Below are 26,337 nucleotides of genomic sequence, written 5' to 3' on the forward strand. Positions count from 1 at the left end.
CTTGAACACCAGTGGGGAATTATCTAGCTGCTGTAATATACTTCAATACTCCATTATTATAATAAATTATTATAAATTCTTACTTTTTTTTTTTTTACATATTCAATCAATTCTGTTTTATTATGAAACACTGGCATGCCATCAACATGACATGAAATTGTTCTTAGTGTTCTAGACTCTTTATTCAGAACAAAATAAGCTCCTAAAAAAATATACTTTGACATTCATAGGAAGTGAATGGGATAACTTATTAATGAATCCACAAACATTTTCTGATTGATTACTGTTATTTGTATTCATATAGATAACTTACTTCATGATTTGCAAAACCCATCACAGCTAGTATGCACTTCATGGCTGGACTGGATTACTGTATTCCCTGCACATCAGAAAAGGTGACTAAAAGGAGGAGGAGGAAGGGGAGTGCAATGAGACAAGGGGTGCTTCCTTATGTGTCAGCTCATCCACATTCAGGAGATCCCAGCCTACTAAGGCGATAGTTATATGATTTCTAAACTTCAAAGACTGTGTAATCTTAAATCTTCCCTAAATATAGATAAAAAAAAATAAACATATCCCTTATTTAAATATAGTACTGTTATTGTGTTCCATTCCTGTCCCTCTATAATGGCTGATTTCTATTATGGGAGTGAAAATACATGACCTTTTGCATTTTAATACAAATGCAAAAAAAAAAAAGGCCCAAGTAGCGACAGATACGACAAAACTGAAACTGCCAATCAAAAAAAATATACTTGCTATTCTCTAAAACCATGCTTTAAAAATAAAAATTGGAATATCTGTAAAATAATCTAAATCTGAAATCTATAATATAATTTGCAATACTGGTCACACCCTCACTCCTCATGAGCTAGGCAAAGTATACTCAACCATTTCTAACACTATCCTGTACTTTCTTCTTTAATGCACAGTACATGACTATTCTTTACATACTGTCCTGCACACTTATTATCATTACAATGCAACACCCACTGACTTCCCTCTCAGAGATTCATCCAAGCCAGAGACGTGTTCATTGGGAATACAATATAATAACATCTTTCTAATGTATTAAGACTTAATAGTAGCAAAAATTCAACCTCTTAATTATATACAGATGGCTCTCCCTCTCTCTCTCTCTCTCACACACACAAAATAATTACGTCTTACATCTAGCCTAACCACTCTTTACAACCATATCACAACTACATCAAGACTACAACACAGGAGGCTCACTTCCACTCAGAGAGAACATGGCGGGCAATAAGCAACCGCATGACTTCATTGGTTCCCTCAAGGATCATGTGGACCCGTGAGTCCCTCAGGTACTGCTGCACTGGGTAGTCCTTCAGGTAACCATAGCCACCATGCAGCTGAAGAGCCTCATTGATCACCTGCAGGAAGAATGTAAGACATCCATTCATCCCACAAGTTCAGCCATTTGGTGTCTTCTTTTTGGATTCATCATGTAAATATGTATCAGTATAAACCATTATGCACTCGTAGGAGATGCTACTCATACATAGTTCTATCATATAAAAATTGAGTCACAGGTCCCTAATTTGCTGAAATATGTAAAGAATAAAAATAAAAGTATATCATAAAGATTGTAATTCTGTCTTGAATTATTTAAGATTAATGGATCCAATTTTTTTCCTCTTTCTCTCTTTTCACTGACACAATGTTAATGCCACAAATATGGACTTGTTTTCATATAAATGACATGAATCTATTAATGGATTGAGACTGTTTTCAAGTGCCAGTATACCAAGATATTAATCAAGGAAACCTAACTGTCTAATGATGATAACATTACCAAGAAAACTCACAACAAAATCACTCTACATATAACCACAAAGAAAGTAATGAAAAACCTTACAAAGAAATTGGTGTTTGAAATATAATTTTCTGTCTGACAAATCTGAAACTTCATCCTACCTGAAAACACCTTTCAGTGACGAAGTACTTGGCCATGGAGCACAAGGCCACCGTGTCTGGGTGATCATCCTGCAGTGCCCGGGCAGCGTTGCGCACCAGTAACCGGGAGGCCACCACCTCCGTGCCCATCTCAGCAAGTCGGAATTGAGTGTTCTGTGGTCCAGGACATTTGGAGAATTTCACTGTTATTTGGTACATCCTTCCTGAATCATTATGCACAACTCTGTATAAGTATAGATAAATAGAAAATGAATCACTGCACATTACCTGAAAACTTGACAGCGGCTTTGAGAATTGCTTTCTAACTTTAACATAATCAACAGCTGCCTCTACGCTAGCCTGGGCCGCCCCTAGTGAGCAGGAAGCTGAAATATATAAAGAAAGATAATGAGAAACATTCAGCAAATATTTACATCATACTTATGTACAAGTATTTCAGAAGCAAAATAATGTTATAACTAAATACATTTTTTTTAGACATGAATTACTATGAGAGTCATCAAGCTGTCACATTACAAAACCTGCCTGGGCTTGAACTATAAGTTCTGAATGAACAGTATACAATAAGTATACACTACAGAATCAGGACTTACCAATATTAATACGGCCCCCATTGAGTCCCTTCATTGCAATATTAAATCCCTGGCCTTCACTTCCTATGATATTTGAAGCAGGAACTCGACAATCTTCAAAGATCACCATTCGAGTGGGCTGTGAGTTCCAACCAACTTTCTTTTCTTTTTTGCCAAAACTCAGACCTGCAACAATACAATTGTCTTGTGCAATTTTTCATCCATCTCATACATAAAAGATTCTCATTTGGTTAAAGAAAATATCTACAGTTACAAAACACAAGGAAATGAAACAGACCTGGAGTTCCTTTCTCAACAAGAACACATGATATGCCCTTTGGTCCCTGGCCTCCTGTCCGGCACATAACAAGATAAACATCTGTGTCACCTCCACCACTGATAAAGGCCTGTTGAAAAATACAAGTTTATCCTTAAATTGCCAAATCCTTGGCTGGCATAGCTCCATTTTATCTTCTTCTGGCATACTCAGAAGATACATTAGCATATTCTTTATCTTAAAACTCTTAAATTGTGAGAAAGTAACAAACATTTTTAGTACCAATCCAAATGTTACCTTTGATCCATTCAGAATCAAATCAGATCCGTCCCTCTTTGCTGTTGTTGAGAGAGAGGCTGCGTCTGAGCCTGACCCTGGTTCTGTCAAACAGTAAGAAGCAAACTTGTCCATTGAGGCAAGCTGAGGGATCCACTGCTCTTTTTGTGAAGAATTTCCAAAATGGTCAATCATCCATGCACACATGCTGAAATTTATTGTTATGAGAGCAAAATGAATGTAAGTCATGAATAATACATATGAGTTCACAAAATAAGAGATGAAACAATGAAAATACCTTTTTTTTTCAGTTCTATTAATAGAAGGGTAACCAAACACTAATTTCATGTGAATCCATACTCATGCCAGCAGTTCTTACTACCTTCATTCCTATTTCACAATTCATATGTCACTCTCATATATATACTATTTTTTTTAATATCATTGTTATACACTCTTTTCATCATTTTCTTTATGTATTCTTGTTTTTCCCTACTTTTTTCTCCTATTTTTTATTAATATTATTTGTCTATTCCTACCCTTACTCCTCTTTCTCTGTAAGCATTCCTACCCTTTTCTATATATAAAACACCTAGAATACTTCAGTTCGCCTGCTTAACCACTCCAGCATTCCCTTCCCTTGCTTTGTCAGACGCACCAAAGCTTCCATAAATAACTTCAATTACAATTCAATGAAATCATTCTTGGTTTATAAGAAATGACCAAAGGATAATTTATTTCCATATTCTACTTCACTGTGTACTATTTATTCTAGTGTTTCCAAATTCCTTTAGATATTTCTAAAAACCATGGCAATGTTGAGCACTCTACACTACAGAATTAATGAACTGTATTTAAGATTTCCAGATTTTACCTGTTTTGGAAGGAATTAAAGAAAACATTTAAGATGGTTTTGTCAAATGTAAGGGAACAAGAAACTGCATTCTTCTAAAATGTATATATAACATTAGTGCTCTCAAACTCTTACTTGTGAATGCTGATGTAAGCAGTGGTGGAGGTGCAGCCTTTGGACAGAGCTTCAAATATAATGGAGGCATCAAGACGGCTCAGCCCTGTTCCACCATACTCTTCGCTAGCATATATGGCACCAAATCCTAGAGCTGCTGCTGCTCGCATTGTATCTACCGGGAACAATTCCTGAAAGTTATTAACAAGTTACATCTGCATTCCTCTCACCCACATAGTGCATATCACAAGAGCACCAATATTAGTCACTACATGTACTATGTATCATTAATGATTTCCTTTATTCTGTCTCCAGAAAATCTCTAACATCACTGTAGTAACTATACATTCATGCAATTGTATCATGGTATTTGGCTTGGTATTTGGGGGAGCAATCCTCGGCAGTTTTCCCTGAAAATCTACCCAACTCCTGTCTACTTTCCTTCATTTAAAGCATGCATGTGGCACACAAAAGTATTATTTCTGATAATTTTCCCAAAACCAGGTTGAGGAGGATTTAGGATAGGTATAATTGTGAAAAGGAGAAGGGAAGACAAACCCAATGATAAAAAAAGTAGTTTGAGTGGAAGGGACAGCCAATGAAGACAGTGCCATTTCAGGCAAACTGCCTCCACAGAAGGATAAGAGAGGTAATACCCAACCTCCTACCAGCTACAGCCTTCCTTTCTGGCTCCAGCTTGCATACAAGACAGACTTCCCTGCTCCTATCTCCTGTGGTAATCCACGTGGCCTACCCAGTGCTCCCACCCCTTCAGCAGACACAGTGAGTGGGCACAGCGGAAGTAAACAAGTGACTGGCATGACATGCCATGTCAGGCAGAGGCAAAGTTTTGGACATAGGGAGTGACAAGCCTTCTACCCAGACATGTCTGGTGGCAACTTTGGCTTTGAGGTGGCTTTGAGGTGGCAATAGTCAAAGCGGCACCTACAACGCTCACCAACCTCTACCCCAAATGTGGCCTTAACCACCACCGCCACATCAGGAAACCACTTGACTCCTATCTGCTTGGGTGACGCCTACCATCTCCACCTTGAGGGACACCAGAACCAGCATCAAGGCATCCAAGTGCCTTCTCCCCACCTACTACCATTCACCAACCCACAGCTAAGCATTCCTAGGTTCCCTTGTCTCCTGTTAGGGTTAGAACAGGCATTGTTCCCCCTCTGCTGGTCAGCATCCAGAGAAGGGTGGATGGTTAGGTAGGGTCATCCCTCCTTGGCCTGGAATTTAGGGCTCCCTGGCAGTAAATAATCTATTTATTATTCATTCTCACTTGTATGTCAAATATGTAGTAAACTACAGAAATTACCATCTTTACTTTCTCATCACAACTCTTAGCAGTGAAACTCCTGGTTTAGTTGTCTGGTTGTTTTTCTGTCACAGTCACTGGTCATTATCCACAAACCATTTGGCAATTCTTAATATGTGACTGGGTAAGCTAGCACATAATAATCCTACACTGTAGTGGATATCACCACTGGAGGCACCACTTAAAAACAAGGCATCAGCACAAAAACAAAAAAAATAATATAGATAAATAAATGAATACATATATGAATAAATAAATAAATAGATAAAACACAACTGTACAAACACCAGCATATCACCCATTCACAGGCTAAAGTTAAAAAATCCATAAGTGTAAGCACAGGCAGAAAAGTCTTTTTGGAACAAAACACTACAAGCTGATTCTGTGAAATGCAAAAAATATGAGCCTTACCTTTTCATCCCAGACAGCCATGTTTGGCAGCATCTCCTTGATAGCGAAGTCTGTAGCCAGCTGGTATATGGCCACCTGCTCCTCTGTGAGGCCATGGGAAGCTGAAATTTAAAGTAAATGTATTTGTTGTAATGAATAACACAGAGAAGAGACAGATATACATAATATGCAGCAGCAGGAAGGCTAGTATCACTTGTATTATCAAGTCCCATGAAAACAATAAAGCTTAAACAACCTGCCATTAACAAATCAAACTTTGTTTATGAATACCCTATTGCATAACGGTTAGCATGTTCAGTTCACACATAACGACTCCTGGGCTTGATTCCCAAGTAGGGTGAGATAAGACAGGTAGATTCCTCACAGCCTTGCCCGTCTTTGGGCACCAAATATTTAAATCAGGTGTTGTGCCATGCATCCTGAGAGCTGAGCTGTTCCTCCATCTTCTATCATATGCTACAGCACTCATTCTGCAGTGCTGGACAGCACAGCCCATACAACATGCATGGTGCAAAACTGCAGTAAATTCACATCATGGCTCCACAACCTTAATAATGTCATGACTTACCAAAACAACTTTCTACTTAAGGGGATCATAACCTGACCACTCTCCCCTTTAAGGAATTATAGCCCTAAAACTCTCAGCCTAATGAAAGTGGGTCCAGAAAGATCACATGATCACGACCTAGTGAGTGTACCTGAAGGGATCACGGTCTAATGACAGCCTGAACTACCTGTTATCCTCTGTAAAAGCTGTGACGGTAGCACAGTACCATGTAAGAATGGCGTTAACGACTTGGTAGATGAATTTTACATAAATAAGGTCCATGCAATGATCTCTCTCTCTCTCTCTCCTATGTCTAGTGCTTCATTTGAAAATCCACACCAATACTCACGATTCAGGGACGTCACATAGTGTCTGTGTGGTGATGTAACCCCCGTTACGCGGAGTTTAGTAACACAAGGCTCCAATCTGGACGTAAACTTTGATATTCCATTGCAACATTTCGATAGTCCACGGGATAATGACAACATAACTGGCATGTTTATATAAGGCTTCAATTTCTTAGGAGTGTCAGCTTATATCCGGCGCGTCAAGTAGTCTCCTAGTTCACCTTTGGCTCTGGTCAGCCTCGGTCCACACTCACTCCTTGCCAGCCGCCAATGCAGAGTGCAAGGATCAGCTGGCCTGGCGCCGCGCCAAACACAGGACCCACGAGCCTATTTGTTATTTTTATTATATGGAAACAGATGAAATATTCAGTACTAGAAATTATATGTCCGGAAGTTATATGGCGAGGAAGAACAAGAAGCCCCGTGGTACCCTCTTTGATTACAGGTGTGTGTGTGTGTGTGTGTGTGTCTGTGTCTGTGTGTGTGTCTGTGTGTGTGTTTGTGCGTAATCTAAGTGTAAGCATTTTTTTCTTATTCGTATTTTTTTTCTCTCTCTAGATAATGTGTGTGTGTGTGTGTGTGTGTGTGTGTGTGTGTGTGTGTGTGTGTGTTTAAGCATACTTAACTTAATCTCTTGAACTACAGGTGTGTGTGTGTGTGTGTAATAATAATAATAATAATAATAATAATAATAATAATAATAATGATAATAAAAATAATAATAATAAACGATTTATTATTTAGGCAGTTAACAAACTGAAAATGTACGCGCGCGCGTACATTTTCAACACACACACACACACACACACACACACATATACACACTGCATAAGCATATGTACAACGAAAGACAAGGCAACACACACACACACACACACACACACACACACACACACACACACACTAAATAAGCATATGTACAACGAAAGACAAGGCAACACACACACACACACACACACACACACTGCATAAGCATCTGTACAACGAAAGACAAGGCAACACACACACACACACACACACACACACACACACACACACACTGCATAAGCATCTGTACAACGTAAGACAAGGCAAAACACACACACACACACACACACACACACACACACACACACACACACTGCATCACCATCTGTACAACGAAAGATAAGACAACACACACACACACACACACACACACACACACACACACACTGCATAACAATCTGTACAACGAAAGACAAAGTAACACACACTGCATCACCATCTGTACAACGAAAAATAAGGCAACACACACACACACACACACACACCTTGAAGTACCTTGAAAAAAAAACACGGAATATTTACTGGGAGTGACTGGAAGGGAGTTAGGGAAGGTACCACTCTGATAACGTCACGGCTGGGGGGGGCTTGTGACGTCACGGCTGGGGGTTTGATGACGTCACAGCGACCGTTATTTACGTACGTACGTATTTCATTTTGAAAATGACCCCTCTAAAAAACGCAGCTAGACAGGAATGCTTTATAAATTCAGACTTGCCACATTTTTTAACTAATGCCACAAATAACAACACATTTCAGAACGCAGTAGTATTAAAGATATTTAAAAAGAAGTATCTGGAAACTGTTGGAACCTTCACCCCATTTAAAATCGTTCAAATGTCCACCCATTCTGGCTTAAACATAACGGAAAACACTTTAAAAAATCTGAACTATTTTTTTAAACCATTTAAAGTGAGCTACAAGCACAAAATAAAAAATCTACCGAAAAAAAATTCAATATTATTGGAAGTTGAACACGAATAAAAACAAGTGTACGGTGCACGCATTTCACTGAGCGGGACGGCAACACACTTAAAAAAACACCAACTATTTTTTTAAAACCAATAAGAACCTAGTACAGGCTGAAATAAAAAATTTAGATCTGGGACCGTAAAAATATACGCCGAAAACGGCCCTCTTATTTACACAAAAACAACCCCAAAATCATCACTTTTCACGCAGCACGCGCGCTAAAATAACTTAAAAAACAACGAAATATTTTCACAAAGCATAAAATCTTAGCTACAAGCAGAAATAAAATACTTAGGAAATAAAAAAAAATAATATTGGAACCGGAGGGGGCTCGGGAGCCTTATCCAGGATGGCGGTGAGGGGGCCAGTGGAGGGGACGACCAACCCTTCTCACTCATATAAATCCTCGCCAAACTTAAATCAAGTAATGGCAGGTATATCTAACGAGCGGATATTAAAGCTTGGTCGTGTGGCTCCGCTTTGCGACAGTATTGGTTTAAAACACTCACAGATAAGATAGATAATGGCTAATAAATAGAGAAGACCCAGATTGTTTACATTTTCATTAAGTTAAATTTTACGGTTTTTAGCAATGAGGCGAGGCTGACACAGGGATATATTGTGCTGGAGGTTAGGTGAAATGCGTTAAAATGAGTTAAAACCGTAGACTGTTCAGTTATTCATTAAAAAGTTACGTTAAGTTACCTAAATTTATTCTAACACTTCCTGACCTTACCTTCCCTGTGGTGGTAATGGTGATGGTGCCTCCTCGTCACTATGGCTGGCTGTCTAGCACCTTCACACAGCCAAACTTTTCTTTATTTTGCTTGTTTTCACCCACTGCTGCCTTCGGGTGTTCACTGCTAAAGCCCAGGCCTTCCTCACTACCAACTAAAGAAGGTTTAACTCATGGGTAAGCCTTGGCAGCCACTGTGTAGGCGTGGTTACACACAAAAAAAAAAAAAAAAAAAAAAAAAAAAAAAAAAAAAAAAAATTCTGTCAGGCTGGGAGTTGAAACAGACGCGTACTAACACCACCCATAGACGCGACACACTGACTAGTTAACGTGTTCTTGATCTTAATCTTGATGGTACAGGTGGCACAGGATCACTCCTGAGCCGGGCTGCCTTGTCAGGCAGCAGACTCAGCGTTGCCAGATTGTTTTGGCTATATTATCGTACTATACAGGTTGAAATTATTGTACTTCTGGTAAAATTTTCGTACATATGTAATTATTCCAAATATTTTGCAAAACTGCCATTTTCCAAATACAACAGAATTTAGGTTATATATATATATATATATATATATATATATATATATATATATATATATATATATATATATATATATATATATATATATATATATATATATATATATATTCTGCTGTATTTGGAAAGTGGCAGTTTTGCATATTTGGAATAATTACGTATGTACGATAATTTTACCAGAAGTACAATAATTTCAACCTGTGTAGTACGATAATATGGCCAAAACAATCTGGCAATGCTGATGGCAACCCTACATTTAAGTCATTGCGCACATAAACGCAGCATCCAGCTGCGTTTATGTGCGCCTTAGATGCCCGAGTTTCAGTGAGGAAAAGAACAGATTGAAAATTAGATCTTAGACCGCGAATGTTGCAGAAGTTAATGAAGAAAAAGTTGAGGGGGGATGTCAAGACACTTAGGGTCGTCAACAGAAAGGCAGTCCGACCTGGAGGAGGAGTGATGCGTTGATAAGTCCTACCTTCCTCTCTGACTTGGTTAAATGTTACGTGGCGGATTGCATGTGATGTGTAGTGCCCTGGAAGCTCTAGTGGCAGGTTGTCTCAGGTCTCGCTGAGGCAATTCTTCACCTGTAGATCACAACCCAAATGTCACATCTGGCAGGAGCTATCATTATCCTCTGCGTTTTTCTTAATTACACCCATTGCCTTTTCTCTCCCTTAATTGCCAACAAACTGATAGCTCCTAAACACATCGGTGGGGAAGATTAATTTTTTGGGGGTAACTTACTACAAACTTTGTAAATTTGTCAATAAAACAAGTTTTCACTTTTTTTTTTTATTTTTTTTTCTTATAATGAGGCATTGGGCCCTCAGGCACAGCAGATCCTCACAGCAGGTCTTGGTAGATGGTGATAGGATGTGCACCTGCCAAAAAGAAAATTGTCTTCCTTCAGAACAGAGGCACAAACCACCAAAGTCAAATGAGAGTAAGTTTAATCAGACTCATTAAATCAGCGTAATTTTTCCACCACAGGAATTCTGGAATATAAGAATCTCATCAAAATAACTGCTGTTCTTCATTCAAGCAAATTAAATCTAACATACACACCTGAAACAACTGAACTGTTTCTTTATTGCCCTTTGCTCTTGAAGTAGTCATTCACAACATCATGTGCCTGGGTCTCCTTGCCATAATCCTGAAAATATTCAATAAAATCATGTGAGTGAATAAACAAATAGATTCTCCAATGTATATGCACATACACATTTGACTTTTTTTTTTTTCATTTATAGGAAGGACACTGGCCAAGGGCAACAAAAATCTAATAAAAAAAAATGCCCACTGAAATGCCAGTCCCATAAAAGGGTCAAAACAGTGGTAAAAAATTGATGAATAAGTGTCTTGAAACCTCCCTCTTCAAGAAATTCAAGTCATAGGAAGGTGGAAATACAGAAGCAGGCAGAGAGTTCCAGAGTTTACCAGAGAAAGGGATGAATGATTGAGAATACTGGTTAACTCTTGCGTTAGAGAGGTGGACAGAATAGGGGTGAGAGAAAGAAGAAAATCTTGTGCAGCGAGGCCGCGGGAGGAGGGGAGGCATGCAGTTAGCAAGATCACAAGAGCAGTTAGCATGAAAATAGCGGTAGAAGACAGCTAGATATGCAACATTGCGGCGGTGAGAGAGAGGCTGAAGACAGTCAGTTAGAGGAGAGGAGTTGATGAGACGAAAAGCTTTTGATTCAACCCTGTCTAGAAGAGCAGACATGTGAAGCATACTCCATACATGGACGGATAAGGCCCTTGTACAGAGTTAGCAGCTGGGGGGGTGAGAAAAACTGGCGGAGACATCTCAGAACACCTAACTTCATAGAAGCTGTTTTAGCTAGAGATGAGATGTGAAGTTTCCAGTTCAGATTATAAGTAAAGGACAGACCGAGGATGTTCAGTGTAGAAGACAGAGACAGTTGAGTGTCATTGAAGAAGAGAGGATAGTTGTCTGGAAGGTTGTGTCGAGTTGATAGATGGAGGAATTGAGTTTTTGAGGCATTGAAGTTTGCTCTGACCCAATCAGAAATTTTAGAAAGATCAGAAGGCAAGCATTCTGTAGCTTCCCTGCGTGATATGTTTACCTTCTGAAGGGTTGGACGTCTATGAAAAGACGTGGAAAAGTGCAGGGTGGTATCATCAGTGTAGGAGTGGATAGGACAAGAAGTTTGGTTTAGAAGATCATTAATGAATAATAAGAAGAGAGTGGGTGACAGGACAGAACCCTGAGGAACACCACTGTTAATAGATTTAGGAGAAGAACAGTGACCGTCTACCACAGCAGCAATAGAACGGTCAGAAAGGAAACTTGAGATGAAGTTACAGAGAGAAGGACAGAAACCGTAGGAGGGTAGTTTGGAAATCAAAGCTTTGTGCCAGACTCTATCAAAAGCTTTTGATATGTCCAAGGCAACAGCAAAAGTTTCACCAAAATCTCTAAAAGAGAATGACCAAGACTCAGTAAGGAAAGCCAGAAGATCACCAGTAGAGCAGCCTTGACGGAACCCATACTGGCGATCAGATAGAAGGTTGTTTAGTGATAGATGTTTAAGAATCTCCCTGTTGAGGATAGATTCAAAAACTTTAGGTAGGCAGGAAATTAAAGCAATAGGACAGTAGTTTGAGGGATTAGAACGGTCATCCATTTTAGGAACAGGTTGAATGTAGGCAAACTTCCAGCAAGAAGGAAAGGTACATGTTGACAGACAGAGCTGAAAGAGTTTGACTAGGCAAGGTGCAAGCACGGAGGCACAGTTTCGGAGAACAATAGGAGGGACCCCTTCAGGTCCATATGCCTTCCGAGGGTTTAGGCCAGCGAGGGCATGGAAAACATCATTGCGAAGAATTTTAATACATGGCATGAAGTAGTCAGAGTGTGGAGGAGAAGGAGGAACAAGCCCAGAATCGTCTAAGGTTTGAGCGAAGAGTTCAGCTTTAGAAATAGATGTGATAGCAGTGGTGCCATCTGGTTGAAATAGAGGAGGGAAAGAAGAAGCAAAGTTACTGGAGATATTTTTGACTAGATGCCGGAAATCACGAGGGGAGTTAGATCTTGAAAGGTTTTGACATTTTCTGTTAATGAAGGACTAGACTATTCCATTCAAAATTCCTAACCAAATTAAATAACCAAAAAAGCTACTCACAGTGACAACCACGCAGGAGCAGCCCACAACCTTGCGAGCCTTTCCCTCACGGTCAATCTTGCAGAGGCCAGCCCATTCACCAAGCTTCTTGTTGGAGTCAACCTTGAGAAGCTTGATCTGGTGCTCCTGGCAGAGAGCCTCCACCAGCTTGGAGTACCCAGGCTCATCACAGTTGTTGGCCAAGATGCACAAATATGCTTGACGCCTGATGAACAGCAAGGTTATCAAGATTAGATTTTGAGTCACATACATATTATTTCTTTCTGTCAAGACCATGTTCTGTATCATCCCTTTTAGCTCAACCACAATTGGACATTAGGAAAGAGGTCCTGTGGGAGCAGTTATGGGACGACCATTGATCTACTTCCATAAGCACTGCCTACACCATCCCTAGGAAGCAGCAGCCAAGCAGCTCCTGCCTCCCTTTGGTAAGGCTCAGTTGTGCAGGAAGAAACAAGGATTCCCCCTGCTTCATTCACTATCATATAAACCATTAAAATTCTTCCCAAAATGACATTTAATCATGGCTGACACTGAGTTACATAGACATCACCTTGCTTAGTACAAGTGTATCTCCCTAAACCACTTATTTCCACTCCCAACACATTCACCTGACAATGGTTCTCATTTAGCCAATTTCTTTACAGTATTTCTGCAATAATAAAGAAGAAAAGGGAAAAAAATATTAGTCCCCTAAAAATCACACACCATTAGGTTCCTCTTTATATAAGAATGCAGGATAAACTGACATTCTTCCTTCATGTTAAATAGGAGCAACAAACACACAAGCTGGATGTGACACAAGCAACTCTACTTCCTGATACTCCTCTTGGTATGATTATTTGCTGCCTTCTGGTTTGTATCTTTCCTAAAATGTGGGAAAAACTTTCAGTGTTGCCTTGGTGGTAACTTGTTCTCTGCAGCCCATCACTTACTTGTCCAGAGCCTTCACAGCTTCATGGAGTCCACGAGCCAAGCCTCCTGCCATGAGGGCCTGCTTGAGCACCTCCTGGACTGCGGTGTTCAGGTCCATGGGGCCCCCGGCCACCGGAACGCTAACGTCTCTGTCAACACAATGCAGAACATGTCAGTCTGTGCATCAGCCCGTGCGACAAACTGTCATGCAAGATAACCAAAAACTTGAAAAAAATCCACACACTATTTGAGCACCTTAAATAGATCTCTGCTATGAAAAGCCAATGTAATCAACTCACCCTTCCACATCAGACATGCTGAACTATTGGGACGTCCTCCTGCAAAGCAAAGCTCTATTGTAACAACAGGAAATGGCAAAATGGCTTAAATGGCAAAAGTTACACACACACACACACACACACACACACACACACACACACACACACACACACACACACACACACACACAATTCTCAAGCATGAAAATAAAAATAAATTACAACATACCAATATTCAAAGAGCTGTCAACAATATAGTATCATGCATTCTTATTTAAGTACAAACACATGAAAAAAAAAGAAGTTAGCAGTGAGAAACCCACTTTATATCAGCAGAAAAAAAAAAAAAAGCCCTACAACCTTAACAAGTGTCTGTAATCCTGTATCATCCCTTTTAGCTCAACCACAATTGGACATTAGGAAAGAGGTCCTGTGGGAGCAGTTATGGGACGACCATTGATCTACTTCCATGAGCACTGCCTACACCATCCCTAGGAAGCAGCAGCCAAACAGCTCCTGCCTCCCTTTGGTAAGGCTCAGTTGTGCAGGAAGAAACGAGCAACGAGGCCACCCCAGCTCACCCTAAACTGCCTTCCTTCACTTGATTCACCTAACCTAACCTAACCCCAGCTCACCCTAAACTGCCTTCCTTCACTTGATTCACCTAACCTAACCTAACCCCAGCTCACCCTAAACTGCCTTCCTTCACTTGATTCATGGGCTGGATTATGTTACTCGTGATTTTTGTGCATGCTGGCTGAAGTTTGTTAAAATACAGGCCGGTTAGTTAGGTTTTTTTTATATTAATTGGCTAGATTCTACGTAACATGACTTTCGCGGATGCCAAGTGATACACATGTTAAAGTGAAGCTTACTATTGTCAAGAGTCCTTCAGAATCACCAAGAAATGTATAACCAAGCAGACAAATTGATGCTGCGAGCGATTTTCTCCTAGTCATGAAACAAAGTCCACATTTAATTCAAAACACTTATTCTTCACATTATTTTCCCATATGGCACATTTTTCCGAATGCAAACCTTCCACGCTCATAATGTTCGCCTCTGGACACTTATTAAGCCATAGCAAATAAACACTTCTCTCAGGGGCTCAACAATCATCCGCCACTGGGATTCAAAAACCTATATTTTCTTTTCATTTTCTCTAACTGTACAGTTAAGACACCACTTTCCTGTACGGCAATCACTTCCTGAGATGTTACTCTATCTTACCACAGTCATGAATGGGCTAAGAAATGGGTGATGTGAAAGATACAGGTAGATAATTCAGCACTTACGATCGTCAGCGTTCAACGAGTACGATCAACACATGGAGAAGGGAGAAAGATCCGCGCAGTGTTGCCAACTATGAATGTGAGGTTGGAAATGTTGCCAAATCTTCCACTTGTTTGTTTATTTATCTATCTATTCTACTTATCCATTCATTTGTTCGTTTATTTATCTATTTATTTATTTATCCGTTATTTATTTCAACATAGGAATACGTGCCATATCTTCTACTTGTTTGCTTCTTACTAATATATTTACATACATATTCACTTATTAATTAATTCCGGATATCTTATTTATTCTACACCTATTGAGAAAACAAATGAAAGATTGTATGATTCTCTCTCTCTCTCTCTCTCTCTCTCTCTCTCTCTCTCTCTCTCTCTCTCTCTCTCTCTCTCTCTCTCTCTCTCTCTCTCTCTCTCTCTCTCAACGTTTCAATTATTGAATAAGTGACAAAAAAAAAAAAAACATTCAGGACTTTTCTGAAGTATTTCAACATTGATAATACAAGTCGGGAGTTCTTCTTCCTCATCCTTTCTTTATATTTACCTAGTCAGATCCCAGAAACACTTAAGAGATAGTTCATAATGCAAGATGCATTTAAGGTAAAATAAATTACTCTCTCTGTCTTACTCTTTCAATTCATCAGCTAATTCTTTCAGTTCCTAAGTTTGCTCCTTCACTTCTTCAGTTTACTAGGCAGTCTCTCTCTCTCTCTCTCTCTCTCTCTCTCTCTCTCTCTCTCAACGTTTCAATTATTGAATAAGTGACAGAAAAAAAAAAACATTCAGGACTTTTCTGAAGTATTTCAACATTGATAATACAAGTCGGGAATTCTACTTCCTCATATTTTCTTTATATTTACCTAGTCAGATCCCAGAAACACTTAAGAGATAGTTCATAATGCAAGATGCATTTAAGGTAAAATAAATTACTCTCTCTCTCTCTTACTCTTTCAATTCCTCAGCTAATTCTTTCAGTTCCTAAGTTTGCTCCTTTAATTCTTCAGTTTACTTGGCAATCTCTCTCTCTCTCTCTCTCTCTCTCTCTCACCTGCATCAGGTTGAATTACGGATTCCTGGCATTCTTTATCATTTATTACAGAAATGTCCATCCATATGATCTATCTATAAAAATGTGTAATTTACAAACAATATATACAAACATTACCCAGAGCAGACACAGACATTTATTTCAAACTAGAAGTTTTACCCTGCCCATTTTACTTTCAAAAAACATGATTTACCACACAAAATTCCAGAAATTATTGCATAGGATTGAACTGTTATTTTATCTCCTCTGGAAGAGACGTACTGTGCATGTCACCAGTGCTTTGCATTCTGTATACTGGGCCGAGGATGGAAGCATGGTAGCACTGGCCAGCACAATGACACCATCTCAATGACATCCTCCATCCCACAGGCAGGAGTATGTGTGCATGTTGCTGCATCAGTCCAAAGACAAGTGTTCTTCATTAGGATGGCTGGTCATGGGATGAGTTACAACACTGTTCTCACTTTCCTTTGTATAAAATTCTTCTACCCAACCAATAGAAGAAAGACAGGAGATCCATAGGAAATCTTTATTCTTTAGTCTTATTTACAAACCTCAAAAATTACATGGTTACAAAATTATACATTTCAGTCACATTCTTGTTTGTGCTCTTAAAATATACCAGCAAGATGAATGTCCTGGTGTTGCCATAACATTCTGCAGCACTTGAGTCATGACTTGTATCTGCTAAGCCTTGACATTCTGAGCAGATGGGTGGAAATATGAAGGTATGTTTCATGCAGGGACTGCCAAGTGGAGGCCTGACAGCTTTTTGTAGTTTTTCTTATTTTCTTGTGTTCCTATGTTCATGCTGGTCCAGTCTAGAGGGAATGAGAAGCCACAGTTTAGACTGGGGAAACAAGGATGTGTGTGTCAGTATGTGTGTATGTGGACAGAGTAACTGCTACAAGAGGACAAAAATTGTCTATACCATACACTGAAATTTAAGTAGGTGAGATACAAAAAAAATATGCACATACTGCTTATTGCTTAGCCTTTCTCTTTTACATTAGATTCATTATCATTTTTCCTTTGCTTTAATGTAAGCCACCATGATAAGCAAAAGGCTAAGTGCAAAGTATTTTCCATTAGACAATCTTACAGTAAACTATGACTGCAAAGATATTTTACATAAATATATATATATATATATATATATATATATATATATATATATATATATATATATATATATATATATATATATGGAAAAAAAAATATACAGAAATAGGGACATTAATTTATTTTCCTATGTGCCACTTACCTCTGAGAAGGTTAGAAAGTGATGTTGATGGAAGTGATGAGTTTTCAGCAGGGTATTTACTTGGGTCCCAGCATATCCTCTGGTCGCACCCACTGATTAAACTGTTCTTCTGTCAGGTAGCCCAGCTTGAGGGCAGCTCCTTTCAGGGTGGAGCCTTCCTTGTGGGCAGTCTTAGCAATTTTGGCAGCCTGAGGAGAAGTGTAAATTAGAATGGGTGAAGGGGAAAGTATGGATAAACACAAGAATAGATTAATGTGGTACTGGTTATTCAAGACACAGGTTGTACTGTTAGACAGGTAAGAACTTGGTAATTGGTGCAAGAATGCAAGCAATCAAACAAACAAATACACACACACACACACACACACAATTTTAGCATATCAAAAATTGGACAATTAAGGTATGGATGAATTATTTTGGGTGCTCACCTACAAGTAAATCTATATTTAAACTATTTTGACTAAGAAGCATTATTTCACTGTCAAGTTTGGGAGTTGCCTGTGGCACTGAATGGGTTAAGAGTTCATAAATTTACAGTGCAAAATTGCTATTAAGTTTCTTTACCTTGTCATATCCAATGTGGGGGTTGAGGGCTGTGACAAGCATCAGGCTTTCATGGAGAAGTTTGTCAATCCGTTCCCTGTTGGCCTCAATGCCAGTGACACAGTTGTTCACAAAGGCGTGGCAACTGTCTCCTAAAAGTCGGATGGACCTGGAATTGCATCACAAATATTAGTGGCCATTAACCATGATGTGTAAAATAATTGGGATAATACACCTGGCAGCTTTTACACATCTGAACTGCTTCATAGCTGTGATACTGACAGCCAAGGGAATCTATACATACACACACACACACACACACAATGCACTTATCTCTGTCTTTATCAGAGTTTAATGCTAGGACTACAATTATTTCACCCAAAAGTCAGTCTTGTCCTATTCATAAATCCTGCAGATTCCATCACTGGCTCTAAAGCAACAAACACTTGAGGGTGTGACACATTGATGTGTCTGAAGAGAGACACAGCTCCGTGATTAATATTTCAACTTTATGAATTTTTGAGGATGTAAAGAGACTGCAGAGATTGTATACAATTCAACTATCACACAGTATTCTATCAGACTAAGGGCAGGTAAGCAATAAATGGTACCTCAGCACATTGGCCACCATCATTGGTTTGAAGACATTCAGTTCAAAGTGACCATTGGAGCCACCCACTGTGACAGCCACGTGGTTCCCCATCACCTGAGCAGCAACCATGGTGATGGCCTCACACTGTGTGGGATTCACCTTCCCTGTGGAGGCAACAAGAACCTCTCACTTTCCATTTTACTTAGTTATCAATTTGCTACATTTCATTGAATAAAGTCTTTCTTTTCACAGGTAATCACACAAACTATTTCTTTACACAATCCATGACATTTTGATCACAACAACTGAAAGTAAAAGAAAAATAGCAAAAGATTTAACATAAGTAGTAATTCAACACTTTAATGTAGAGTGATCTAATGTGCATTGTCTAACCTGGCATGATGGAGGAGCCCGGCTCATTCTCTGGCAGCGAGAGTTCTCCAAGGCCACAGCGGGGACCTGAGGCCAGAAACCTGACATCGTTGGCGATCTTCATGATGGAGCAAGCAAGTACATTGAGGGCTCCAGACACCTCAACCATGGCGTCATGGGATGCCAGTGCCTCAAACTTGTTGGGTGCAGTGATAAATGGCAGTCCAGTCAGCTCTGATACCTGCATAAGTAATAAAACTTTTTAACAAAGAATAATCTTCCACTACAAAGTTGCAGAGACTTCAGAGAGAGACCAGGAAGTTGTAAAGACACTAAAATAATAACCTCACATATTTCATTAATATTATTAAAATACCTTGGCAGCCACTTTCTCAGCAAACCCAATTCTGGTGTTAAGTCCAGTGCCCACAGCTGTGCCACCTGCAGCAAGCATATACAGACGGGGCAGACAGGCCTTCACCCGCTCAATGCCAAACTCAATCTGCTGGGCATACCCTCCAAACTCTTGGCCTAAAGTGAGGGGAGTGGCATCCTGTGGTATTTAGAAACCAAGGACAGAGTATTAGAAACTTCCATTATCTTTGATACCAATTACACTTTGTCCTTAAATTAAAGTAAACTTTTGCTATCTACTTAGAAAAAATACAGGCACACTTGCCATTGATATTCTGTATCTAGTACAACTATCCTATGGAGTGTTTTGTTTCAGCAACTAATCTACTGATGGTCTTGAGTCACTTTTAAAAATAAGGGGTGACTGGTGAACAACAGCAACTCAAAGATCACAGCCTTCACTCAGCATTCTTCTGTTATCATTCATACAAGGGAGAGATTAAAAGTTCAAGTGATGGGATAGGAAATTTGCTTGAAATTTTCTCTCTCTCTCTCTCTCTCTCTCTCTCTCTCTCTCTCTCTCTCTCTCTCTCTCTCTCTGGTAAAGGAATCTGTGCAAGTCAAGGTCAATATTCAGTGATTCCAGTACCATAAGCCAAAACTCTACATTCTGCTTATTTCAAGACATTCTAAAATCATGAATTTTCTTTGAATATATAATCACTAAGCATCTATCATTTTAAAACAGCTGTGAACCTGCTACTTGTTTACAAGTATACAATTCACTGTTGGACAACCATCACTAGTAATGTCATTACTCCTACTATCATTACTGCTGCTGATGCTGCTGCTACTATTACTACTACTACTATTACAGTGCACTTGCATAATTCACACACATAACAATGCATTTCAAATTGTCACCATGATGATGCTTGTTGAATATTTCAATGGGAATGTTAAGGATTCTTCGCTACCTGAGTGTGGGTTCGCCCAATCTTGACAATATCTGCAAACTCCTTGGCTTTGTCATCCAGAGCCTTATGAAGAGCTGTCAGCCCAGGCAGAAGGGTGTTATGGATCTCTACGGCCGTGGCAATGTGCATGGCTGTCGGGTAGGTGTCATTGGAGCTCTGCAAGTAGTAAGATTTTGGATAAGGAAAATGTTAAACTTTATACACACTTATTTATTTCAAAGATGTACTTAAGAGTGGGTGCTGGAATTACCTGGCTCTTGTTAACATGGTCATTGGGGTGAACGGGTGTCTTGGAGCCAAGCTGACCTCCCATCATTTCTATGGCACGGTTGGCAATGACCTCATTGGTGTTCATGTTGGACTGTGTGCCTGAACCCTGTGGGGAAAACAGAAGACAAACACACAATCTGTTGAGTTTCAGCATATATCTGCCTGAGAGTCTAATCAATCTCAAAAAAAATTAACTGAGATCTACTAGTGGCTTTTGAGACATGTTGCACACAGACATGAATACATAGTTTCCAGGTGATAAGTGACTTAACTGAACAATGTCAGAAACATAGTATCTACTTAATAATGAATGCATGACGTGCCTACCGTCTGCCAGATGACCAAAGGGAAGTGCTCATCATACAGCTTGCCACTGATAACTTCATCTGCTGCTTTAGAGATGGCATCAGAAACCTTAGGATCAAGGCCAAACTCCTTGTTAACTTGTGCTGCTGCTTTCTTCAGGACACCAAAAGCCTTGATCACAGGTAACTGCCGAAACAGCATGTTTTTTTTACTCAACAGAATTTTCCTTTATTTTTGCCTGCTTATCAATTTGTAGAATGTTTCCCTGATCACACAGACTAGTCTCTCTCTCTCTCTCTCTCTTACTGCAGAGGATAGATATTTTAAAAGACAAAAGAAAAGTAAAGGAAGAGATAACTGAATGACATAGAGAGAGAGAGAGAGAGAGAGAGAGAGAGAGAGAGAGAGAGAGAGAGAGAGAGAGAGAGAGAGAGAGAGAGAGAGAGAGAGAGAGAGAGAGAGAGAGAGAGAGAGAGAGAGAGAGAGAGAGAAAGGGCTTCACACACAGAAATGCTGATACCTGGAATAGACTTGGAGGTAAGAAATGTACATCATTTCAAGGAAACAATATGAGTATAGCTCAGATACTGTATACTAGAACTAGATTAATAGAGCTATGTAAATATACTTGACTCAAACACACACACACACACACACACATACACACACACACCTCACCGGCATGCGTTCATTTTCTCCTCCAATGGGGAAGTTCATTACAGAGCGGACAGTTTGGGCACCATAGTACTTGCTGTTAGGCACCTCCAACTCCCCAAAGGTGTCATACTCCTTGCGAACGCCCTCCTGAGCAGCCTGGTGGGGTGAGGGGGAAGGTGAGGCATGGAAATGATTTGTCACATGCATGCAGCATTCAACTTGAAGAAACCAGTGAATGATCACACTGACATGACCCACTCAAGAAATTTCTGGGTGATGGTCTCCCTGGCATTTAATTTTTTTCTCTGAATCCTTTATGAGTAAGAAAAACACAAGGAGCACCTCTTACCTCCTATATTTAAACTTATCTTGCCAGATTAGCATCAAGTTGACTTTTATTAATGAAAGTTTTAATTCATTCACTGCTAGGCCAAATTTGGAAATCTCTAGGTCACTGAATCAAATATTACTGAGCTTGAACATTTCATCCAGGTGCCATAAATGAGCAAAAGATAAAATAAACAGCATTTGTTTTACTTGCTTATGAAATCTGAAAGGTACTTGTAATGTAAATAAGAAGGATGGGTAAAAGCAATTAAAGTGTTGATGCAAGAAGAGGACCTACCATAAAAATGTGAGGAAAAAATTTTGAAATACTTTAGAGAGAGAAGGGACAAGGTACTGAGGGAGCTACAGTGTGCAAGAAGGGAGTGTATACACAGGAACAAATGCAGGCATTTCTCATGGCTATTCCTCAAGTAAGTTCCAAGGGATGGCCATCAGAGTAGGTTAAATTATCTAGTTTAGATAAAATCATGCCATTGAGAGTTAAATATCTTTATACATCACATTGCTTCAGTAAATTGTACTTAAGGAATGCACTTCAGTACTACAGGTTAGATTTTGAGATTTACAAGTGCAATCTTTCATCACTCAATATGTATATTTCCTCACAAATCCAAAACCCAAGATGATTATGCAATCAATACAAACAACAGAACAGCAGACTGTGACAAAAAAAAAAAAAAAAACTATTTAGTGTATGCAAGTGCTGAGAAGGAACTGTCATTAGAAATCATGGTTTTAAACATGAAACTCAAAGATAAACATGAAAACTGGATGTACAAGCATGCAAGCAAGGGGAAGCCATAGAGAAGAGCTTTACAAGGAAGAAAATGGCAAAAAATTATGAAAGGAATAACAGAAATCAGCAAGATGAAAAAGATAACATAAAACTGTACTGTCAACACTGATATATGGAGATCAAGCAAGGGTATGGAGAAAAGTGAAAAGCACAAGACCCAGGCAGCAGAAAGGACTGATTTGTGAAGTGTGTGGGATGTGAACAGTAAACATAGATGGTCACAGTAATGAAAGTACAAGTACATAAGATAAAGGAATGAAGGTAAAGGAATGAATTATGGAGTGGAAGTACTGAAACACAGCACTCTAGCAGAAATTGGACACCTGAAAAAAAAAAAAATAATAATAATAAAAAAAGATGATCAGATTTATAAGTAGGTCAGATGCCATTGATGTAAAAAAAAAAAAAAAAAAAAAAAGCCTCCTAAAATAAGGACATATTAAAATACTTAGAAAGAAGCTAGTAAATACTACTGATGTGGTCATCCCTGTTGGTATTTCTGAGAAAGTTAAAGCATGTACATAAATTGACAGACATATACAAAATATATGAAAATACTGTATATTTTGACATTGACATTGTGTGTAAGTGCAGGAAGTGAGAAAAGAACAGCAACCCAAGTCTCATCAATTATTGCTGTTGGAGATTGGATTAATTGGAGATTAATGTTGAGTGCATAAATATTAAACATGACAAAAATTTCAAACCACTGAGTGTGACAGCCAAGTATAATAGAGAAATAAAAACCCAAGGTTATTCCCAGTTCTAATCAACATACTCATATGTTGGTGCATTTCACTACATAAATATCTACTATCCTAAACAGGTACTAAATTCAGATAATGCTAAACAATGACACAAAAATACATCTATGTGTGAGTGTGGTGGTCTGTGCACATGTAGCTGCTTAACCTATCCGTGCATCAAGAGACTCTTGCAAGTAGGTGACTGTGTTCAAACTACAAGCAAAGCTGACCTTGTGAGGAGCCTCTTACCTTGTTGAATTTCGTTTTCCCTATTTTGGTTTTCTGACGGGAGAAAAAGGAAAGCACAGTACATCAATATTCACACATGAGCTAAACTAGTGCCTGCAACACTGACAGAGATAGTGGTCGTTGGTGTTCTCATAGTCAAGGTATCCTGCATCACATCACAGCCTTACACTGATTACACAGAAGTCAAACCAACCATCTTAATCAAATCATATATATATATATATATATATATATATATATATATATATATATATATATATATATATATATATATATATATATATATATATATATATATATATATATATATATATATATATATATATATTACCTTTGTTTTTCCAAGGTGGTTTAAGAATATACCAAAGTGGCAATGCTACATATCTGTAGATTAATAATTGTATACACCTGAAGATTGAGGTTATACATACTGTAGTGTCATACTGCCTTCAGTAACATGCATTCACTAACAAGCATTTACACATAAAAGCTAACATTGAATATTATACACCTACTGACAATATGCTAATATGTATCTACTAAGAGATTTTACTGGATATGTAGTAAATAGGCATTACAAAAAGTTCAACTGCAATTTTTCCTCCCAGTGCACTGTTCTTCAGAAGTACGTATTGAAATAGTATGTGGAAGTGCTAAGGCTATTCACTATTCACATGTACTAAATACTATTCATGCATACCAGTAAAAAGTTAATCTTAGGACTGCAAAGTTGTGATTTTCAAACTGTAGATAGTTGATCAAACTTTTTCTTGCCTACCCATGAGATTTATTTATTAATTCATCTATCTATCTATCTATCTATCTATCTATCTATCTATCTATCTATCTATATATATATATATATATATATATATATATATATATATATATATATATATATATATATATATATATATATATATATTATTTTATTTATTTTTTTTAAGGCTGGGGGGGGTGACACATGAGCACAATGACTTCCTGTACTCTGATCATCAGTGCTTGGGTCGGGAAGCCCGCCAGATAAGAATATCCTCAAACCTGTAGCAGACTATTAAGGCCAACCCATAGCAATCAATGGATTAACTGTGTAACAAGGCCTACATTAATTCAAGTATTCGGATCCTGTCACATATGCTGCTTTTTCCAGTCTGGAGTAAAAATATCGAAATCTGTCTGGTTGCAATTTAATCTGGTTGGTGCGGCGGTGGGTGGCAAGCCCGGCAGGTGAGAGACAGGTACGGGGCTAGGAACAGTTGGTCAAGTCTCATGGAGGAAGCAGTCCCAGGCAAGAATGTTCATTGCCGCTGGTTTCTACTGCTCATTCTTATGCATGAACAGGTGACTGAGACACCTGGCAGGGGGTCAGGTCACCAAGGGAACTGAATGACCGGCCCTGCAGAATCTCACTGCCCTCCTCATCTCTCCCTGCTTAATGTCACTTGCCTGTATGCGTTCTTTTTATAAACGTCAGCACTTACCATGACTAAAGAAGTAGCAAGTCCCGCCTGTTGCTGATGCAGACGCCCACTGAGGGCATGGGCGAGGCGAGAAGCCCTGTTGGATGCTGCTCGGAGGGCTGCCATCTCTGCTGCTGCTGCTGCTGCACTCGTCATGGGCTCACGGCTGCCAGCACCGGGTTGTGTTTGGGAGGCGAAGGCTTATATGGTGTCTTGAAAACGAATCACATTCTCCAGATAATAATATAATCTTACTATCTCCTAAAGCTTAAAGCAATGAAAACCTAGATAAATCAGACCCCGATTCATTTTACACCTTTAATCCTTTGATATGACGTAATTTGTTGCCAGAGGCTGCAAGACTCTGCAGTGAAGTTTCGCGCTGCAGAATGAACAAGATATCGAGATTTTGTGGAATAATCTGATGTGACAACATGAGCAAGACAGACGTCTAGTAAGTTTTCATGAGTGACTCATTGCTAAGATGAAAAGATATGCATGGCTCATTGAGAAGTGAAAAAAAAAAAAAATAGTGAAAGTAGAGAGAAGGTAACTTATCTCGGACTCTTTGAGGAGGAACACTTATCTGCAGCGATCACTTAACAAGTGGCAAGTATTTTGTATATGTTGTAATATGTTTGATTTAATAAGGGAGGGATGTGTGAACTGTGTAAATTGGCATCATATTGCCTGAGTGAACGTAGAGTGGGGCCTTTACTGCGCTCTGTAGGTGGCTGCAACATACTTTGATTTTCTCCCATGTACAGTACATTATGCTTCGATGATATATAATGTGTTGTTTCACCATGCTTCTAATAACATATTGTACAGTAAGCAGGATGAGTGTATACGACGTGCGAGTTATCATTGCCAAGGAGACATCCTACGTTTCAGTAAGATCGTGCATTTGAGGTGTTATGTGTGTGTGTGTGTGTGTGATACTGACAGGCGTCTGTCAACCAACGTGGACATACAGGATATTGACAGGCGCCTGTTAGTCAGC

General features: G+C 39.1%; 3 protein-coding genes across 8 annotated transcripts; all 3 read right to left on the reverse strand.

The window, feature by feature from the left end:
- Positions 1 to 665: 665 nt before the first annotated feature.
- Positions 666 to 9,317, reverse strand: LOC135093366 (isobutyryl-CoA dehydrogenase, mitochondrial-like). 2 transcript variants are annotated; one of them, XM_063992615.1, is made up of 9 exons: positions 9,178 to 9,317; positions 5,772 to 5,872; positions 4,052 to 4,221; positions 3,085 to 3,271; positions 2,809 to 2,917; positions 2,532 to 2,696; positions 2,206 to 2,303; positions 1,939 to 2,091; positions 666 to 1,394 (listed from the first exon to the last, which is right to left on the reverse strand). In XM_063992615.1, the coding sequence occupies exons 2-9, from the start codon at positions 5,802 to 5,804 to the stop codon at positions 1,233 to 1,235; spliced, it is 1,077 nt and encodes a 358-aa protein (XP_063848685.1). In that variant the 5' UTR covers positions 5,805 to 5,872; positions 9,178 to 9,317; the 3' UTR covers positions 666 to 1,232. The 2 variants fall into 2 exon arrangements, with proteins under 2 accessions (XP_063848685.1, XP_063848684.1); XM_063992614.1 differs by lacking the exon at positions 9,178 to 9,317 and adding an exon at positions 6,668 to 6,957.
- A 1,177-nt stretch (positions 9,318 to 10,494) lies between these two features.
- LOC135093150 (small ribosomal subunit protein eS12-like) lies at positions 10,495 to 15,471 on the reverse strand. 2 transcript variants are annotated; one of them, XM_063992061.1, is made up of 6 exons: positions 15,353 to 15,471; positions 14,079 to 14,117; positions 13,800 to 13,928; positions 12,865 to 13,069; positions 10,784 to 10,871; positions 10,495 to 10,599 (listed from the first exon to the last, which is right to left on the reverse strand). In XM_063992061.1, exons 2-5 carry the CDS (start codon positions 14,093 to 14,095, stop codon positions 10,806 to 10,808), a joined length of 417 nt encoding a protein of 138 aa, XP_063848131.1. In that variant the 5' UTR covers positions 14,096 to 14,117; positions 15,353 to 15,471; the 3' UTR covers positions 10,495 to 10,599; positions 10,784 to 10,805. The 2 variants fall into 2 exon arrangements, with proteins under 2 accessions (XP_063848131.1, XP_063848132.1); XM_063992062.1 differs by having other exon boundaries at positions 15,288 to 15,358.
- Positions 15,472 to 16,915: 1,444 nt separating this feature from the next.
- LOC135093372 (fumarate hydratase, mitochondrial-like) lies at positions 16,916 to 25,659 on the reverse strand. 4 transcript variants are annotated; one of them, XM_063992621.1, is made up of 12 exons: positions 25,356 to 25,506; positions 23,875 to 23,907; positions 21,757 to 21,891; positions 21,100 to 21,264; positions 20,753 to 20,878; positions 20,503 to 20,658; positions 19,548 to 19,724; positions 19,193 to 19,412; positions 18,819 to 18,963; positions 18,229 to 18,376; positions 17,665 to 17,852; positions 16,916 to 17,221 (listed from the first exon to the last, which is right to left on the reverse strand). In XM_063992621.1, the coding sequence occupies exons 1-11, from the start codon at positions 25,488 to 25,490 to the stop codon at positions 17,721 to 17,723; spliced, it is 1,572 nt and encodes a 523-aa protein (XP_063848691.1). In that variant the 5' UTR covers positions 25,491 to 25,506; the 3' UTR covers positions 16,916 to 17,221; positions 17,665 to 17,720. The 4 variants fall into 4 exon arrangements, with proteins under 4 accessions (XP_063848691.1, XP_063848692.1, XP_063848693.1 ...); XM_063992622.1 differs by having other exon boundaries at positions 16,916 to 17,250; positions 25,356 to 25,505; XM_063992623.1 differs by lacking the exon at positions 23,875 to 23,907 and having other exon boundaries at positions 25,356 to 25,659.
- Positions 25,660 to 26,337: the final 678 nt, after the last annotated feature.

Source organism: Scylla paramamosain, chromosome 42 (assembly GCF_035594125.1).
Source record: "Scylla paramamosain isolate STU-SP2022 chromosome 42, ASM3559412v1, whole genome shotgun sequence".
Taxonomy (NCBI): domain Eukaryota; kingdom Metazoa; phylum Arthropoda; class Malacostraca; order Decapoda; family Portunidae; genus Scylla; species Scylla paramamosain.

What these genes read in the sequence shown, in the direction of transcription:
- LOC135093366 (XM_063992614.1), bottom strand. Translation starts at nt 6,815, where the DNA reads ATGCCAGTTATGTTGTCATTATCCCGTGGACTATCGAAATGTTGCAAT. An exon ending in GCTTACATCAGCATTCACAA is followed by an intron (nt 3,272 to 4,051) that starts GTAAGAGTTTGA and finishes AATAAATTTCAG; the next exon opens with CATGTGTGCATGGATGATTG. An exon ending in AGCCGCTGTCAAGTTTTCAG is followed by an intron (nt 2,092 to 2,205) that starts GTAATGTGCAGT and finishes CCTGGACCACAG; the next exon opens with AACACTCAATTCCGACTTGC.
- LOC135093150 (XM_063992061.1), bottom strand. An exon ending in GCTGTGAAGGCTCTGGACAA is followed by an intron (nt 13,070 to 13,799) that starts GTAAGTGATGGG and finishes GCTGTTCATCAG; the next exon opens with GCGTCAAGCATATTTGTGCA. An exon ending in GCTCCTGCGTGGTTGTCACT is followed by an intron (nt 10,872 to 12,864) that starts GTGAGTAGCTTT and finishes GAATATTTTCAG; the next exon opens with GATTATGGCAAGGAGACCCA.
- LOC135093372 (XM_063992621.1), bottom strand. Translation starts at nt 25,490, where the DNA reads ATGACGAGTGCAGCAGCAGCAGCAGCAGAGATGGCAGCCCTCCGAGCA. An exon ending in GGAAAACGAAATTCAACAAG is followed by an intron (nt 21,892 to 23,874) that starts GTAAGAGGCTCC and finishes TCACCCCACCAG; the next exon opens with GCTGCTCAGGAGGGCGTTCG. An exon ending in CTTTGGTCATCTGGCAGACG is followed by an intron (nt 20,879 to 21,099) that starts GTAGGCACGTCA and finishes TTTTCCCCACAG; the next exon opens with GGTTCAGGCACACAGTCCAA.